The 18,436-nt window shown below is 49.1% G+C and overlaps 1 protein-coding gene across 3 annotated transcripts in view; it reads right to left on the reverse strand.

The window, feature by feature from the left end:
* Positions 1–18,436, reverse strand: part of SUFU (SUFU negative regulator of hedgehog signaling) — a 106,668-nt gene that overhangs the window by 17,789 nt on the left and 70,443 nt on the right. For 2 of the 3 annotated variants that reach the window (XM_075935577.2, XM_075935576.2), the window contains exons 9-10: positions 3,229–3,363; positions 893–1,031 (exon numbers count right to left, since the gene is read on the reverse strand). In XM_075935577.2, coding sequence (XP_075791692.1) covers positions 893–1,031; positions 3,229–3,363 — 274 coding nt within the window. The other variant, XM_089780230.1, reaches the window with a different exon arrangement.

Here is an 18,436-nt window from a genome sequence, read left to right on the forward strand (position 1 = left end):
TTCTGGCAGATCTGTGAACACACACACTGCAATGCCTTGAAAAGTAGACAGGGCAGCTTAATTGGATACTGGAATAGTGGGATCCAAGCCAGCGTTTAAACAGGAGTACACCCTGGGTGGGGGTGGGGATGTGCACCAAACAGCTAATTCTTTAGAAATCTAACTTTTCTGAGCAGAGCCTCCCAAAGCGATTTTATTCTGGCAAAAAGTGTATTTCTGCTTGGCCATAAGCAAGATTAGGAAATGGCAACATCAGCCCACCATTGGCGGCCTTAAGTGAACCAGGGTTTAACCCTTGTTACTAGGCGGATGGGGAAACCAAGGACAATCCAGGGAGCTGGTGCAGGAAATTGTGTGGTGGGCTGAGGTGGGGAGGATGCGATAGGATGATGCGCTGTGGTTAGCGCTCTATTTTGGGGACCATGTAAAACACAGTTCCTGGACACTTCTGGGGTTAGGGTGAGAGCCCATAATTTCCCTCCACAAGTAAACTGTTAATCTTGATGGTCCTGGCTAATTCCTGGTCATGTTACACCCCTAAGGTGTTTGCCCTCTAGTGGAAGGAGGAATGAACCAAAACATGGAGAATTTGTGAAATGATCTGAGGCTCAGAGATGAAAATTGCAGTATTCATGTAAGGGAAGAGAAACTGCCAACCCATATTTGCTACTTCAAATTCCATTCACATAACTGGGACCGTTCTGCATTTGTCATTGCTTCTGAAGCGACTGCGTACCATGTAACAATCGGGATTATCAGTAGAAAAGCTGCAGCCCGATGTAGGAGTTTATGGTAAGGGTTTTAGGCCAGAGACACCTGTACAAAGGGATTGTTTCTGAAGGTGCTGAAAAGAAAGGAGGGAAGAGAGAAGAAGAAAAATGGAGGCTCTTACTTGCAACCAAGGCCCATGTGCTGCATAAGGATGCTCCTCGGTAGCAAAGGCTCCTTCTACTCCTGTCGATACAAACGTGATTGCGGTATCCCCTGTAATGCTTTTATATGTAAAGTGCCGTCCATGTAGCAGCCTGCCCCTGGAGAAGAGAATGCATGAAAATGGAGAGGTCACACACAGGTCAGTACAGACCCACCCCTAGGTATACAAGGGAGCGTCTGTGATGGCTCTTAGGGATACAACATAGCCCAATAACCACATAGCCCAATGGCGTTCCCGGCGTGTCTCTTAACTGCGGATCACAAGTCTCTTCTGGAAGTGCACATCTGCCCTCGCCCCCCGACTCAAGGCCCTGCGCTTCCCAATTACAAGGCTTCTACATGAGGAAGACTGAATTGGACCCCATTTGCACATACCCCCAACCAGCCCCACGGGCCACTCATGCACAAGGCCCAGTACTGCTACTAGCTCACAGAACACCAGCAGGACTGAGTCCAGAATTTGTAGCTCTTTGCTGGTGATGCAAAGCAGTCCCCTCGGATAACGAGCTGGCCCTAGCTTCTACAGATTGGTAGATTATGTTATCCATTAATCCATTACCTAGTAACTTATTAGATTTAGTCTGTACCAGAGGACTCAACTTCAACAAAATGTTTAGGAGAAAATATACATGTTCATCTATAACGAATATTACTTTTTAATTATGGTGTTTTTATGGGGGAATCTCAAGTCAGCCCAAAGGCCCTGATGTTCACTGCCTCAGTGAGATGCAAATACATTATCCCCATTTTATAGCTGGCGCTAATTAAAGTCAAAGTTAAGTGACTTCTCGTGCGCCCTTCTGTAACCACCACCGAGAGAATCCAGCACCTCTTCCTAGCTCTGCACAGTTGCCACAAGTCTACCTGTCCTCCTCAAACTTAGGGCTTGTCTACATGAGACACCCAGGCAAAATAATCTGAATTAACTAGAAGTGTGACTTTGCAGTGGCTAAGTTAAACTCTCACATTTTTGTGGTCTTAATTCTGAATGTAGGTGTTCACATAGGGGTTTAATGTGATGTAACTAATCCACTGCAAATTTGACACCTTTTGTCACTTGGATGAACCTTTCCGGATGTCCCCATGCAGACAACAGGGATGTAAAATCCCATTTCATTGTTTAACCGTTTAAACATGATAACGTGGGAGGCAGGGGAAGAGCCCTTGTCCGGGGCTGGCCCCTGAGCTGCTCCAGCCCTCACGGTTAACCTTTCACATCCGTAGTAGACAAGCCCTTAATCTGAGGATGTTGCACAATTCAAATGATAAATCTCTAGTGCTATGAGCCTGACCAGTACCTCGGAAGGGGAAATGGGTTAGGGGCTTGCTAAGCGAGTCACCGTGTCCTTTATTGTAGTCAACACAAGTGATTATTGTTAACCCGGGAGGAATTAGCAGCCTTCAGTTTAGTCTGACACTTGGAAGGCCGGAACTCTCTTGAATTTCTGTCCAAAGCAGCAGCTCAGCCCAGTAGCCAGGGCTCGGAGGGCAGCCCAGCGGCTGTGGGGCTTGGTGCGCTCCCGACGGCAGGGCTTCACGGCATCCCCTTCAGGTCCCTACTTGGTCAATGCCGGCCCCTTTGCTGCCGCTGGAGCCGGCCTTGACATCCCCTGGTCCGGCTGATTCCCTGGGTCAGGGCTGGCCATGTCCCGAGGGTGCCGGACCAGGGAGGTACAGCTTGTAGCTAAATTTTCTGTCAATTTAAATGGGTCACTAACTGATCAAACCGCTGACCCCCTCCTTGGGCACAGTGTCTCAAGAGACAATCTCTACAATATAATGTGTGCGTGCAACATTTTGAGCACGCAGGTGTACAAGTGACAGAATTTGCCTATACAAAATTCTGTGCACAGCCGATGGCAAATGTTGGCCTATAAATGCACAAGTCAATGTTTTAAAGGATTTCTGTGACAGGACCTTAGGAGCCATCCCTCCGTTTGATAAAATGCTTAGCAGCATTAGTGTGATCCAACCCCCTCCCTCCCCCCGCTGTTTCAACCTCCCAACCTAAAACATGCAAAACGAAAAGAGTAAGGAAGAATTTCGGCATGAACGTAGGTGCACCTAAAAAAACCAAGGTGTGTGAGTATCTTTTATTGGACCAACTTCCATTGGTGAAAGAGGCAAGTCTGAGCTACATGGGACTCTTCCTTATGTCTGAGGACGGTTCCATCTGTTTCTAATGTTTTTGGCCAAGTATCTCAGCTCTGGGCTGGTAAAACCAGCACAAGATGACTGCCAGGCAGAACTGCAAACCCCTGGCACAGAGTTCAGAAAGAAACCAGCTCTTCTCACCTTAGACACAGTGGGATCAGGGCACCGGACTCCTGGTTGAATTTCAGGTGGACGCTCTCAAGCTGTCTTGTGCGGATCAGCTCATGAGGAATGATAGCTGCCGAGCTCTCGCTCTCTAAACTATCCTTACGGCTTCTAAGGGGAAAAAAACCAGAGTGTTTCTCTTCACAACCGGAGACCCACGCCGCAGTCAGCGTCGGCCTTGTGAAAAGGCAGCAGGGAAAGCCAATGGTTCTGTAGAGCAGTCACGTGAAAGCTGGCTAACGCAAGCACACAACGACCGCTCGATAGAAAGACATAACATATGCAAGCCACCCAGGTCTCCATTTTACAAGTGCGGCCCACAGACCCTAGCATGTAATGCTTCATCTTGGTCCAGAGAGTGTAAAGTTTGGAAATAAAGTTTAATAAAGAATGGGAATACAAGGATATCATGAAGCCCGAAGCACGGTTCTGCGAAGTACAACGCTGCATGGGCAGAGGCAAAGCCTGCAGGATCTAGCAGGTCACCCCAGCCCCATTTTTGAGATTCTTTATGAAATGTGGCTATCTGCAAAGCTCTGTGCTGCACTGACTCATTGCTCTAGAAGCTTAGCTTTAGAGACCCATAGCAGAGACAACCTGAATCAACCTAGCGCTTTCCCTCACCAGACTAACCAAAGGCTTTAGATGTTGCATAACCAGTTCTTAAACACTCTCCCTCCTTCTGCTAGCATTAAGTACAATATTCAAAGTACAAAAACTACACATAACTCGCACAATATTTGTAGACCGTTTTCCCTTTGAAGTAGAGCTGCTTTAAAACAATGCAGGCTTTATACTCTATTTTACAAGGGCAGTACCTTGCACACAGTGAGTTTGATTAACTTAAAGGTTACATTCTGCCATTACAAACTTCACGAGACAGAATCTTCAGTATAAGCAGGTTGATCTCAGAATATCGGCTCAAACAAATACTTTATATGTTCAAAGAGTGGCACTGTAATTCCTTGCCTTTGTAGAGGACATGGGAAAAGATGGGTCCTGGCCAATGATATTACATGTAATAGGAACCCCCCTCCTCCAAACGCCACTTCTAACACAAAGGACTGAGTGATTAGGACGGGGATGAAGGACAAGATGGGATGAAGACAGCAAAGAGGCCAATTACCTGGGAAGAGGGACCCAGAGCACCATCAACTTACCGAAGAGGCAGGGCTTACATCTCCCTTCTCGCTCAATCCCGAGACAATAGAGAACACCCATCTATGTTACAGAATCCCTGTCCTTGGTTGGGGTGGGAAGAGAAGAGAGGAGACCACCAGCTGGCCACACTCCAAACGCCTGACCTCTGTCAGTTAAAAAGTGTTTCCATCCGGCAAGGCAGACCAAACCAATGGAACACAGTCTCAGTGCAGTGCAGGAGCATAATTAAAACATGGCTTGAGCCTTTTTACGCTGCAAGGTGCAGCCATGTCGCATACAGCAAGAACTGGGATCATAGAATCCTAGAACACTAGAACTGGACGGGACCTCGAGAGGCATCGAGTCCAGTCCCCTGCCCTCCCGGCAGGACCAAGCACCATCTAGATCAGGGCTACTCAACTCTGAAAGCTCCGGGGGCCACAAGGATAGTCACAGCACATGCCAAGGGCCGCAACTTACGTGTGGTTACATGTACATGCAAATATATGCAAACATATGCAAAAAGCCTCTTTCAAACAGATGGGCATGAATACAAAGATTAAGCCTTAAGCCACGGCACTGGACCCAAGCGAGGTCAGTGAGCCAGTCAGCACCTCACAGGCTCTGTCCACAAGGCTAAGCAGCCAGCACTTCCCACAATGCCCCGGCACTTCCTCCCTGGGGGTTAGAAACGCCGACAACCTGGACCCATCTGTTCCAGCCAGCCCGTCCGCTTGTGTCTTTCAGTGCTCACCCGCCTGGGAGACGCCTTGCCGCCGTGGCGCATGTTCCCAGTGGAGGCCGTGTTCAAACCATCTCACCAGTGCGCTGCGTGTTGAGCTCCGTGTAAACCCAAACTGCCCCGAGGGCTGCGAGCTGTGTGAGGCCCACGGGCCACATGTTGAGTAGCCCTAATCTAGACCATCCCTGACAGGTGCCTGTCCAACCTGCTCTTCAATATCTCCAGGGATAGAGATTCCACAACCCCCCTAGGCAATTGATTCCAGTGTTTAACCACAAAGTTTTTCTTAATGTCCAACCTAAACCTCCCTTGCTGCAGTTTAAGCCCATTGCTGCTTGTCCTAGCCTCAGAGGCCAAGGAGAACGATTCTTCTCCCTCCTCCTCCTCGCAACTCCCTTTTAGATATAACAGCTTGTCCTCCAATGAGGCTGAGTTGGGGCATCTTCACTGCAGCATTAACCAGGGCTGTGACCTGCACGTTACCCCTAACTTCCCTCCTCATCCACATGCCGAGCTCTCACCCCTGAGTTAGGGGGTGCTCTGAACCCAGGCTAGCTGGCTCACTTCGGGCTATAAGCTAAAACCCAAGTGAGGCTTTCATGAGAGCTAGTAACCTGCCTCCACTCTGCAGTGAGGAAACAGACTAAAACAATTTCAGGACTGGCGGTTTTCCAAAATACCAACCCTCCCACTGCCCCCTGGTGCCTGGAAGGGTGGACATATTCTCCCAGCAGAGCAGTACAAAGGACCATGGTCCAGGTCTCCTGGAGCCCTAGGGACAGACCTGGGTGACAGTAGCACCAGTGAGGATGCAGTAACTCGGCATGATTTCTCATATCCAGCCTATGCTAAACCGGGGGCTGATCACCTGAGTGGCAGTCACCAGATGAACTCTGCAGTGAAGACACATCCCTTTGTAGAATCGTAACCTGAGAGTTGAAACTGGTTCAGCAAAACATGTTACTGCTCAGTGTAGGTGGGGCCTTAAAACACTGGAGTGGGCCACACACCGAAGAAAACACTTTACAGTTTGATTACCCAAGAAGTGCATGCTTGATTAATGATCAATTGACCTTAACCTAAGGTTTACCTGAACTTCCTTATCAGATCTTATATACACATTAAGCTGTGGGAAAGTTAGCCTGTCATCTACAGTTTCCAATTATTCATTACCAATTCCCCCAACAGGATGTTGGCCACCAGAAACATGAGAGATTTTAGATCTTAAACACATGTACTTTCAGAATGCGTGTACACGTGGGCATACCCAGAGTTAGTCAGCAATTCCATTAGTAAAGATGAGAGTCTGGATAGCGACCTCTTTCTACCCAGCGTGGTTGATGCTTTGAGGGGCTTCTGTCAGTGAAATGAGGTTTCGAAGGGATAAGCATTTACAGAACAGAATTCCATAGCGTTTGCCACAAACTTAAAGTGTGCAAACTCTCTGGAGTTGGGGCCTTTGTTTTGGATTCACTAGTCTTAGCACAATGAGGCTCCGATTCCTAATTAGCCCCCACACCTACAAAGGGCTGGGCTCTGTAGGTCATATTAAAAACTCTTGCTTTTAAATGGCGACTGCTACTTCAGCATTATGTGCTCACGACCCAACACTGTCTAATGTATAACTCCAAAATACAACTAACAGCTTTTTTCAGGCCCTAACTATTTCAGATTGTTCATTAATCAGTAACCAGCCATTCTGTTCAAAAGGTGAAGGTGTGAAGCAATGTAGTGGTTAACACTTTAAGTAACATCAAACAACTAGCAATCCCTTCAGCGAAAAGTCTCTCCAAATTAATTACAATCACTGCGTCTATTGTTTCTTTGAAATGTGGGTTGTTCCTTGGATTGTGCCCTAGGGGTGACATCCAATGTTCTGTCTAATTTTTTTCCATCCATGTGCAGAATAAATTGTGTTACATGCACCAAGGCATGTGTGGATGTGCACCACCAGTAGAAACACGTGTTGCCAGCTGTGGGCGCTCTGCCAATCAACTGGGCAGCACCTGCATCTCTCCTGGGTGGCCACCCAAGCTCTCAGCTGGTGGCATCTACTTATGTTAAGAACAGTAAAGCAGGGGTAGCCGTATCCAGGTTTAGGCCCTGTCTACACTAACTTTCTGAACACTGCGACATGGGTTGTTCTGGCCAGGTTGTGTGTCCACACATCATGTAGTTACTACACATCAGTATCTAGAGTAGTCTTGTCTCCACTAGGATTTTCTCTGGAGACACCTAACTCAAGGTACAAAACAAAAACAATCCCCCTCCTCCTTTTTGCAGTGGAAACAAAGCCTTGGATTTGGTTTTAAATTCAGCCATGGTTTTCTCAGCTGTGATGTGGAGATACAACCTTAGATTGCAATAATTAACAGTGGGGTTTGTAAAGTGCCGTGAAATGCTCAAATGGAAGGCGGGAGAGAAAGGCCAAGGATTAGATCTGACTTTCAGATTACCGAGTGTGCACTGGATACAGAACTCTGCAAGAGACATCAACATTCCTTCAGCGGGACTGGAAATCTTTGTTCTGGCCCTTAGAAAGGGTGACGGTCCAGAGGAGGGATTGATGGAATTGCTGGGGAGTTATTAACAAGAAGTTCATGGCATAGGCTCCCTGCCAAGCACAGTTTGTAGTTTCAGGTTTTAAAGGAGAGCTTGGAAATGCTTCGGATTCTAGCAGCAATCTCTCCAATTTTATGCTTGTTGTTTTCCCATAAGCATTCGCGTCCCCCACCCCACAACCAAATAAATCAGCGAGCAATGGTCAGTGTGATTTTTATTGTTCTGACTTAGATCAAGCTCACTACCACGTATATTGTTGCAATTTTTGTCTATTCCAGATTTAACAACTCATCCAACCCACATCAGTAAGTTTTGTTTCTCTGTGTCCAGAAAAAACAAACCGGCAAAAGCCAGGGCTGCAGCGTTTGGAAAGGCAGCACGTTTAAATGTAAGCAGCGTACCGGAAATGCCCCAGTTTGAGGACTGCACATCTAGCATTCTATGAAACCGGAGGGGAGTTGGAGGAGATTAAAGCACATTTCTAAGTGATTGAAGACTGGTGGGAGGTGTAAGTGTGGGCAGTTGTCAGATTAATTCTTTAGATGATTAAATTCTTTTTGTTTCTTTAAAGCTGTTTGTAGCTGGGTTTGATGTCTCCTTATTCTGGGCGAGTGCATTGCAGCAGTTACCAAGGTGACTTTACCTGACTTTTCACTATTTTTTTTTCAGCTTCAGTTTCTACCAACAGCCTGAATCTGTTGGTTTTGTTTTTTTTTTAAATCTTGCGAATGAAGAACAGCAGCAATGGTTAGCCAAAGCCACATCAGATTTCTAAATCTGGGCTTCCGGAGCACGGGTAGCCACACAGGGATTGTAGCTCCCTCCTACTTCAAGCAGGCAGAAGAGGTGGTGGAGAGAGGTCAGGTCCAGCATGTGATGCTCCATCTTGTGTAGCCACGTCCTTGGGCCTGTCCTCTCCTCAGTCCACATCAAAAGGGGAGGGTGACTGCAATCTGCTTCCTTTCATACCAAATAGCAGCTGCCCACTGGACTCCCAGAAAACTTGGAGGTGCAAGTTTGGACGGCCCTTCTTTATAAAGAGGTGGTGTTTATAGCAACCTCTCCTCAAGCTGCCCTGATGACAGCTACTGTATAGGTCTCAAGACTAACCAGCTTGCTTGGGATGTTGAACAGCGATGCCTGGTGAAGGCACGGATCTGAGACTCGGGGCTCATTCCCGGCTCTGTCACCGACCCACAGTTTTGGCCTTGAGCATATCCCTTGAACATTGCCCCTTGCCACCATTTACATGCCCTGTCTGCTTAGAGTTGGCTATTGGGGGGGCCACTGCTGTAGCATGGCTTTGCATCGTTCCAGCCTAGTGGGGCCCTAAGGGCATCAGCTGAATGTAGTACGAGCAGCAACAAGGCACCCCCACCCCCAAGTCCAGTTTGAAAAAGGCATGATAATGCCATCAATACACTGAGGGATTCTTCCCTGTGGCTAAAAGTGGACTGGGACCAGGAGTCCAGTTGCATTCCTGGTTCTGCCCTGGATCCCCAAAGGGAACTGGAGCAAATCACAATTCTCTATGCCTCGGTTTCCCCATCTGTTGAACCGAGACAGTGCTTCCTTCCCACACTGGGATGCTGCCAGGCTGAACCCATGAATGCCTGTCAAGCATTTTCTGCATCTCAGACAGCATGAGCTATGGAAGAACAAGCTCTGAAAGCTGTGACAGCAGCACAACCAGGCCAGGCGGGAATCTGCCCCACCACTTTACTGTCAGGCTGCCCCTTATGCCTCCTGCCCTGGGGCTGCTCGGCTTTTGGCCACCCTGCCCTGACCTGGGGGAGGCCAGACTTGAACCCACGACCCTATCCTCCCCAGGCGAGTGCCCTATCCCCTACGCCACGCAGGAGCCCACCCCACCACCTTACCATCAGTGTATTCCCAGGTGCTTGCTATGCTATGTTGCTGATTAGTCAGTCACTCAATCTTCAGGCTTATGCCTGGTGATACCCCCGAAATGTACTAACACCCCGGAATGCCCCTGCATCTGGTCAATGGCAATGGCCGGAGTAAGAGCTGCAGACTGAGAAGACAAGCTGAGTGGTCATGGGGGACTGACGTGCGAGAGGGCTCACACTGCCAGCACTAACGCACCCTCGGGAGGTCGAAATATTTCCTAACTCAGCCAGTGTCCCAGCCAAAGTGGGGGATCCTGGATCTGCTCTCATCCTGCAGCCCAAGAGGAAGGTGACCACAGCACGGAAACATTAAGGGCAGCTTAGGTACAAGTGAATTGATTGCACATGTGTGTGCAAACAGACCAGAGTCCAGACCAGTAATTGATACACTGGGTGCTGTAAAAATGTCACCAAGCTGAAAGCTATCAGCTGAAAGAACAATCTAATCAGAAAGATGTGAATGGTAACTGGGGATTGTTGAACACCACATTACTAGAAGCGCCAAAAGTCTCAATCAAGGCAAAGGCCATGCTGGCTACAAAAAGTGCAGGTCACTTGCTGTAACTGGTGGTTCATAGCGTAGTTTGGACCCTATCTGTATTCCACACACGGCTATTCATGCATGCCATGAGTCCAAGTCCAGACATTCTGCCAAGCAGTGTTTGTTGATACACGTATGCTATAACTCACCCTGTACTCCCGACAGAGGGTATAATAGAGGCAGTGCAAGCCAACGCCGCTCCAGTTCCTTCTGTTATTGCAAATCCAACCGGATCTGAACAGTAGTTGATGAAGGATTGGGAGTGGAAGACAGATAAGGACGAAATCTCAAAGCACCTCCTAATATAGCAAGTAACCTCCACTCTGAGTGCTGGCCCTTAGATGGATTGCACACGCGGGCAACCGGCAAGCAGCGTTCAGACTGGAAGAGGACACGAGGAGGCTAGCAGCAAAAGATGCTTGCCACAAGGCCATTCCTACCACTGTGCCTACAGCCAATACATGAACTAGAGCAGCGGTTCTCAAACTTTTTGGGCTCTGGAGCCCTTTACATGCATAAAAATTTATGCGGAGCCCCAGCGGTCCACTGATTGTATGTGCTGTACCTATCGATGTTTCCAGTTTGTCAACCTCACGGAGCCCCTGGGGATGTCTCCAAGACTCCGCGGAGCACAGTGAGAGAAACACTGAACCAGAGTGCAGTGTGCAAAGTGCGAGTGGACAGAACTCCAGGTTACCAGCCTAACAACGTCCGGTGGTGGGAGGTCAGACAGACACAGGAGCGTGTGCCCCTGAGGAATAAGCTGTAATACCTGCCGTGGGGAGGGTGGTTTTTTACTATTTTGTAGCTTTCTAAGATGCGTCCCAAAACCCTCTTGGAAAGCCTTGGGGAGGAGATGGCTTGGCCATGTGACCTGCTAGGGCAATACAAAATCTCAGTTTCTCTTGTGGGAGTGGCTTCTTTGCAGGCAGAATGCCAGGACACCGGACATCAAGGGAGTGAACCCGGTTGTCTTTGGAGGAAGTGATGGGTTTCAGGAAAAATACAGGTAAGTATCATTTGATTGATGTGGAACTCAAACCTCCCTGGGGAGAAATCGGGAGGCGTACATGAAGAGAAAACTTTCTCTTTGTGGAACACTATATATGGAGGGTCTACCATGGTGGCTTCTAGTTCACTGACCCTCCTGGACAAAGCAATGGCCACGAAGAATGCAAACTTCTTGGGCAGGTGAACCATGGCATAGAATCATAGAATAATAGGACCGGAAGGGACCTCAAGAGGTCATCGAGTCCAGCCCCCCGCCCTCAAGGCAGGACCAAGCTCCACCTACACCATCCCTGACAGATGTCTATCTAACCTGTTCTTAAATATCTCCAGAGAGGGAGATTCCACCACCTCCCTTGGCAATTTATTCCAATATTTGACCACCCTGACAGTTAGGAATTTTTTCCTAATGTCCAATCTAAACCTCCCCTGCTGCACTTTAAGCCCATTACTCCTTGTCCTGTCCTCAGAAACCAAGAGGAACAAATTTTCTCCTTCCTCCTTGTGACACCCTTTTAGATATTTGAAAACCGCTATCATGTCCCCCCTTAATCTTCTTTTTTCCAAACTAGGGCATGTGGCCCTATGTTTGAAAGGTGGCCCTATGAACACTGAGAATGAGGTGACGGTTCCGTGGAAGCATCAGAGTAAGGACTGCTGGCAAGGTCTGATCAAGCCTTTCATAAACCATACAGCAGCTGGGTGGACAAAGATGGAACATACTTCCACAGGCGGAAGGACAGCGCTTACGACTGCTAACTGCCCCCACAGCGAACTAACAGCAGACCTGAAGCCTTCAGGGATAGGAGTCAGTCCACCCAAAGAATCTGGAGAATGCTGGCAGAGTTGTACCCAGAGGGAAGCGCTTCTCCATTTGGCTGGGTGACAGATTCTGCTTTGGTTAAGGGTTTTCTCAATGGAGCAGGGCATGAGCATTGTTATTCTGATGCCTGTCCAAACACCAGGCCAGGAGGTGCAGTGAGCCCAGGCTCGGACGTGTGATTTCCACCCCTGCCCTAACTGGTGATGGGCCCACACTGTTAAACATTCCATGAACCAGGACTGTCTGGCCAGCAGGATGTGAGGATCCCTATACCTCGGCCTCCATCCGAGACAGAGCTTACTTCATTCCAACTATGAACTGAAGCCAAAGAGAGACAGACAGAGGACTTTCCCTGCTGCAGTGACAACTGCTGTTCTAATTCTTGAGGCTACCTGAGGTCTCTGGATGAAGAGAGCTAAACCCAATACTGCCGAGTAGGATGGGCAGGCAATATTGTATTTTGCCGCAGTAATTCAGCCTGTAACAGGAGGCCTCACTCTGTTGCTTAAACCTTTGTTGAGAAATGGGGGCAGCTCACTGGGGAATTGGGTGAAAGGTACAGTGAGTCACTGCTATTTTAATCTTGGCTAGTACACTACCTCCCTTCACTAGTTGCAGATTTCTATCCTGTCCTTTAGCTGCTGACTTTCACCCTTTTACTGATGCAGCACTTACAAGTCCCACAGTCCTGTTCAGCTCACACTAGCCCTGGAGAGGTTATAGGCAAGAGGCCAATCAGCTGTAGGCTGCACCTGGAGAGGAGCTAGGTACAATGAGGCCTAACGAGGGATAAAGCTCATCTGGGCAGAAACAGGTGGAGTCTGCTGTCAAGCTGGGGAGCTGGCAAGGGGGGGGGGGAATCCTGCAGACACACTCCCTGCTGCAAGGGGGGAGGGCAGGAAGCAGTCCAGGGAAAGAGCAGGAAGAGCGGAGAGAACCGACTGTCACACAAAGGAGAGGGGCGGAAGCTCCCGATGAGCGCGAGGGGCGGCAGAGCGAGTGACTGAGCCCGGGGGTGGAGTGCCGACTGAGGGGCGCTGCTGAGCAGGGAGTGGCCGACCCGGTCATACCTAGAGGTTCAGAAAGGGGACTAGGAATTAACAACTCTCAGGCTCCAATTCTGGCCCTGAGCAAGTTAGTTATCCTGGACTTCCTCATCTGCGGAGCGGAAAGAACACGCCCCTTCCTCTCAGTGGGGTAGTGAGGGTTCTCTTCCCAGGCTCTTAAGGTCTCTTCCCAGGATCTATTTACCATGTTCAGAAATGAGAGAACAAAGCTTGACTCTACAAGTGCCACTGATACTTTACACCAGGAGTTAGAGCAGCAGCTGGCTCCTGTGCAGAGTCCTTTTGGCTTAGACTCTGAGCTTCATGGAACAGGGACCAGGCCTTCTTGTCTGTCTGGAAAGCACCTACCATGCTGGGGGCCCTATCCAGCAAGTAACGCATGCTAGTAAGCGTATTTGTGCATATAAGCCCAATTCTTCCTAAGCAGCGAAGCAGAGTTCTGTTAGCTATGGTCCAAATAAATCATTACTAGGGATGTAAGTGAGCTGTTGACTACTTGCTTCCCCCGCCTTGCTGCCTTTGCATCAGAGGCAGGGGTGGGGGGGGGGGGGGGGGAGAGAGAAACAGGAGTCAGTGCTGGGGGGAGCTGGCTCAAAAGCCGGTTCCTCCCAGCACTGTCCCCCTGGTGCTGCCTGCCCCCAGAGGCAGCAGCAGGGTGGGGAGGCTGCTCTGGCAGCAGCCTCTGTCTGTGGGGAGTCCCAGAGAGGAGCTGCCTTCTCCCCACTGCCATGGACCAGGCTGGCTGACAACAGAGGCTGCTCCAACAGGAGCCTCTGCCTGTGGCCAGCTCGGGCACGGCAAACAGGGGCTACTGCTGAACAGCCTGGGGATGCCCACAGGCAGAGGCTGCTGAGCAAGCCCAGCTCAGTCCTGGCTCGAGCTGTCCGGGACCTAACCCCACGATGCCTCTGCAGTTTAAATGTTGGAGGAGCTGGGCTGCCTGTGCGCCCAGCTCCAACTACGTCTGAACTGCGGCGCCGCAGCGGGGGCAGCTCCTTCCGAATGAATAAGCAGCTTCCTTATCAACTAATCATGGAGTCGATACCAATTGTATCGACAACTCGATTAGTCAATTACCTGCCTTTTAATATCCTTAAAGATGACGAGTCATTTGTATTGAATTTCTATGAACAGAGTTTGAAAAGAACTAAACCACTGTGAAAAACCATTGTCCAATGGACTTAGCCTGCGGAGAGCTTCCAGTCATATCTGTACGAGACAAGAAACTACTCGGTCTGCAGTAACAACAACACAAGAAAAGTCCAGCACTGTGACTGGTGCTGCAGCTGCATGGCGGAGCATACTTTTGTCCCGTTCCTGAAGGGTCACCCACAGCATCAGACTGGTTCGCACGGCTTCCAGCAAAGGCGTAAGTAGATATTTTATGGTCTGGTGGACACGCGACAGTACATGATCACACGCTAGCCCCATCAGCAGCATTCGGTAGATCGAGCCTCACAACACGCTCGTGAGGGACGGCAGAGCCACTACCCCCATCTTACAGATGTGGAAACTGAGGTACGGAGAGGCTAAAGCTATGTCCACGCAGCAAAGAAACACCTGGCTCAGGCTCACGGTGCTGTTTCATTACCGTGATGACTTCCAAGCACAGGCCAAACCTGACTCCTGCTTTTTAACCTTGCTCTCCCCATCCCCTGACACTTGCATAAAGACTGGAAATTTGATTTCGTCCACACACCTCAAAGAAATGGAACCGGCACCAGCTGCAGCAGTTTTAGTATCAGTGGCGGTGAAGCTCTTCCCACCACGTGACCTAATGCTGCTCAGAATCCAAGGGTACTTCATGGTGTCTCTTAGGGGAGGAATGTCTATACTGGGAAAATGTGCTAAATAGGCTTATAAGTAAAGACGACGGCCCCATATCTGAAACGAGATGTTTACTACTGTGGTAATTAAAGCAAACTAGTCAACACGGTTTCCAACATTAATCATTTTCCCAGGACAGAGAGAGATTTCACTGCACTTTCTGCCACGACTGCAGTGATCTGGGAAAAAAGCGGCAGCAGTACGAAGTGAAAACCTCTTTATAAGCCAATGTCTCCGAAAGCAACAAGACTGGAACACATGGGGAAGCATATGGCTGTTTGATGTGGGGGAGAGCTCTTAACACAGAGGGTGCTAGGTACCATCAAAGTGACTCCGAGAAAGAAACACTGCTCTCTAGAGTCTGTCTTCCCTGAAGGAGAGTCACAGGGTGGCTGTTTTCAGAGCTGTAACTACAGACTGCAGAGTAACATATTGATCTTCCAAGCAAGCATGGACCGCCAAGCAGTTATCCTTTCAGTTTCGGGGAACTGCTGGTAAGATGAGGAAATGAGATACAGTCATTACAATGGGCATTACCAAGGTCAGGAGGTTTCATATTTGATTCACCTTCCGCCTTGCCTTCAAGCCGTTAAAAACACATGTCAATATTTATGCACGTGTTCCACTTCTCAGCCTTGCTAAAGTGCCCATCAATGCCTCAGTGCTCTGTCACAGTGCTGCCCTGTTTATCTGATCCCTGAATGCCTGTCTTGTCTGAATTACAGCTGCCGTCCAATATTAGCGCATGTATATCAGACACTTCCTCAAACTGACAAGGACCCAAAATGTTTTGCTGTCCCTGACATGTTGTGAAGACAGGAGTTGCATTGCCTATTTAATTCCATGCCAGTAGCACAGGACTCATGAGCAATCCTATAGCAGATCAGGGGACGATTTTTGGTAAATTTCAACCTTTCAAGGAGCAGATGTGATCGCTCACAAGTAGTAACAAAACATTTCTCATGGGGCCACTCTTCATGGAGCAAGATGTTACTCAATATAAATAAGAACGTCAGAATCCGGCCCCCCATGATTATTAAACTGAATCGAAGCATGATTTCTGAAGGGATGAAAAATCACAAATGCTTTTTTTTTTTTTTAAACAGCCAAACCACGTGTATTTCACAATGCTTAATATTTATATCGCATTGGGAATTAGCAACGTGCCTCTCAGAGACACCGTGACCCAAAAGATTACAGTCTAAATCAGACCAACGGAGAACAGAGAGAAGGAAACAGGAAAAAGGATGGGAGGGCTCTAAGCAAGTGCTAAGAACGGCACGGCATTGGCTAGGATGCTTCAGTTAAGAACGACCTAGCACAAGAACAGCAGCAAACAGCGGGAGGTGGAGGGAAAGGAGCAGTTGGAAGGACAACGAGCATTTCTGGCACGATGTAGAAGAGAGGATTTCACACTGACCTCCATTCTTTGGACAAAGGCTGGAGTGGGAGAAGGGAACAAAAAGGTAGCAAAAAGAGGAGAACCGTGCAGCAAAGATACATTTGGATGACAATCCCCTCCTACTGTTTGTTGCTTTTAATGGCTGCTTTGGAGACCCACTAGCAGCAGCTACTCCCTAAGAGAAAACAAGCACTGAGTCCAGAAAATGAGATCCTCCAGATACAGACATTCACGGTAGGTAAATTGTGGTACGAATAGGCTTGACTGCAATGCTAAGCTCACTCTCTCTCTACTGTTCTCTCAGGAAAAACAGTACCAATGGGAACGGCAATTGGTGTCGCAGGTATAAGTAGCTTGGGAAGCCCCCGAAAGGGCAAAAATGCACATGCTGTAGACCAGTAGTCACCAACCAGTCCATCAGGATCTACCAGTAGATCTTGGAGCCTCTGACAGGGGATCCTGAATAGTTTGGCTGGGAGGCCAAACCAAACCCAAGAGCCAAACTACATCAAAATTCAGAACAAGGGTCAACAAAGAGCCAGACAGGAAGTCACGTTGGCATGACTGAAAATACACAACTTAATATTATTGACAATCGACAATGATTAATAGTAGCATAAACGAAACATTGTAGTCAAAGACTTTATTTAATGGGGCTTCTGCTGCTGCATCTTTTCACACAGTTCTTTGGAGTTTACATCATAACTTGTCAAATCCAGCTTCATGCAGGCAGTCAGGCGGTCTTCTGTCAATCTTCTGGCAGGGGGCTGGGCATGTGGGGGTGCAGGAGTCTGAAGATGTGAGGGTATAAGGGTGCAGGGTAGGGGATTCAGGTATATGATGGGCTGAGGGTTGGTGTGTGGGGGGGGATACAGGAGTGTTATGATGCTGTGGTTAGATGGGGGGTGGGCCCCAATTGGGGGCTTGTTGGCCAGGTTTCATTTTTAAATAAAGTAAAATATTCTGTCCAACACAAAAGATTTCAACATTGTCTTTATTTATGGCGGGAGTGGGGAACCTTTTTTGGGTTGGGGGCCACTGAACCACAGAAAAGTCAGGGACCACACAATGGAGAAGCAAAAAAACCCCCAAACATACATACACACACCCTCCAAAACCTCCAACCCTCACTGATGTGGCCCCCAACTGAAACACCTCACTCCCCTGGTGCGCCAGGCCCATACTAGGGGGAGGGGCAGGGAGGACTGAGCTTCAAAGCCTCACACAAGTTTTACTTTCCTGGGGTCCCAGGGTTAGTGGATTTTGCAGGTCCCCACCATGGCTCTGGGGTGGGGCCAAAAATGAGGGGTCCAGTGTGTGGGACAGGGCTGCCAGTGAATGGGATAGGGATGGGAGTGCAGGATCTGGGTGGGACGTGGGGCGGAGGAAGGGGTGAGGGTGCAAGGTCTGAGTAGGAGGTAGGGTGCAGGTGCAAGGTCTGGGAGTAGGCTGTCTGGCCAGGGGGCTGGGAGGGGTTGGGACAGGGTGTCTGGCCGGGGGGAGAAGTGAGGAGGTGTGGGGGTATGGGCATGAGGGTTCGGGGGGCCACTTACTTGCTTTCGTGCTGCATATAACACGGCCTCCCTCTGCTCCCATGTGCCAGGAAGGATTTGCAGGGGAAGCCTCCAGGAAGTGTTTCCCAGAGGAAAGAAAACGGTAGCGCACACAGACCCACTGCTGGTTCCCGATGTTCTGCACACCGGGGGAAGGAAAAGGGTGGTGGACTGAGCCATTTTGTTCCCCGCACGCCAGATCCCGTGCAGAGGCTCGGGACTTTCTCCTCCAGCACTGGTGTTCCAATCTTGCAGGGGCCATAAGGCTGTAGCACCAGCGCTGGCTGCCTGCTGCAGGGAGAGTTTGAGGGGGCTGAGCTGGGGCTCCAGAAAAGCCACATCAGGCTCTCTAGGTTGCCAAACCCTGAAGTAGACCATTTGCCATGCACTCACCAAGTTACTTAGGAAAAAGATTTAATATTCCCTAGTCCAGCTAACTCTCTGGAGGATACTGCAGCTTTGTTCTCCGGTGCCTTTTCCAGTCCAACTTCAAAGAACTCAAGCCAACAGACTTCTTTTGGGACACAATCCTACTGTATAAGATCTCCCTTGAATTACTCTACCATTAAACCACCCTGAACAATTAGTCTGCCTCTGAGTTTCTAGGTG

This window comes from Pelodiscus sinensis, chromosome 8 (assembly GCF_052426305.1).
Source record: "Pelodiscus sinensis isolate ZL-2025 chromosome 8, ASM5242630v1, whole genome shotgun sequence".
In the NCBI taxonomy this organism is placed as follows: Eukaryota; Metazoa; Chordata; order Testudines; family Trionychidae; genus Pelodiscus; species Pelodiscus sinensis.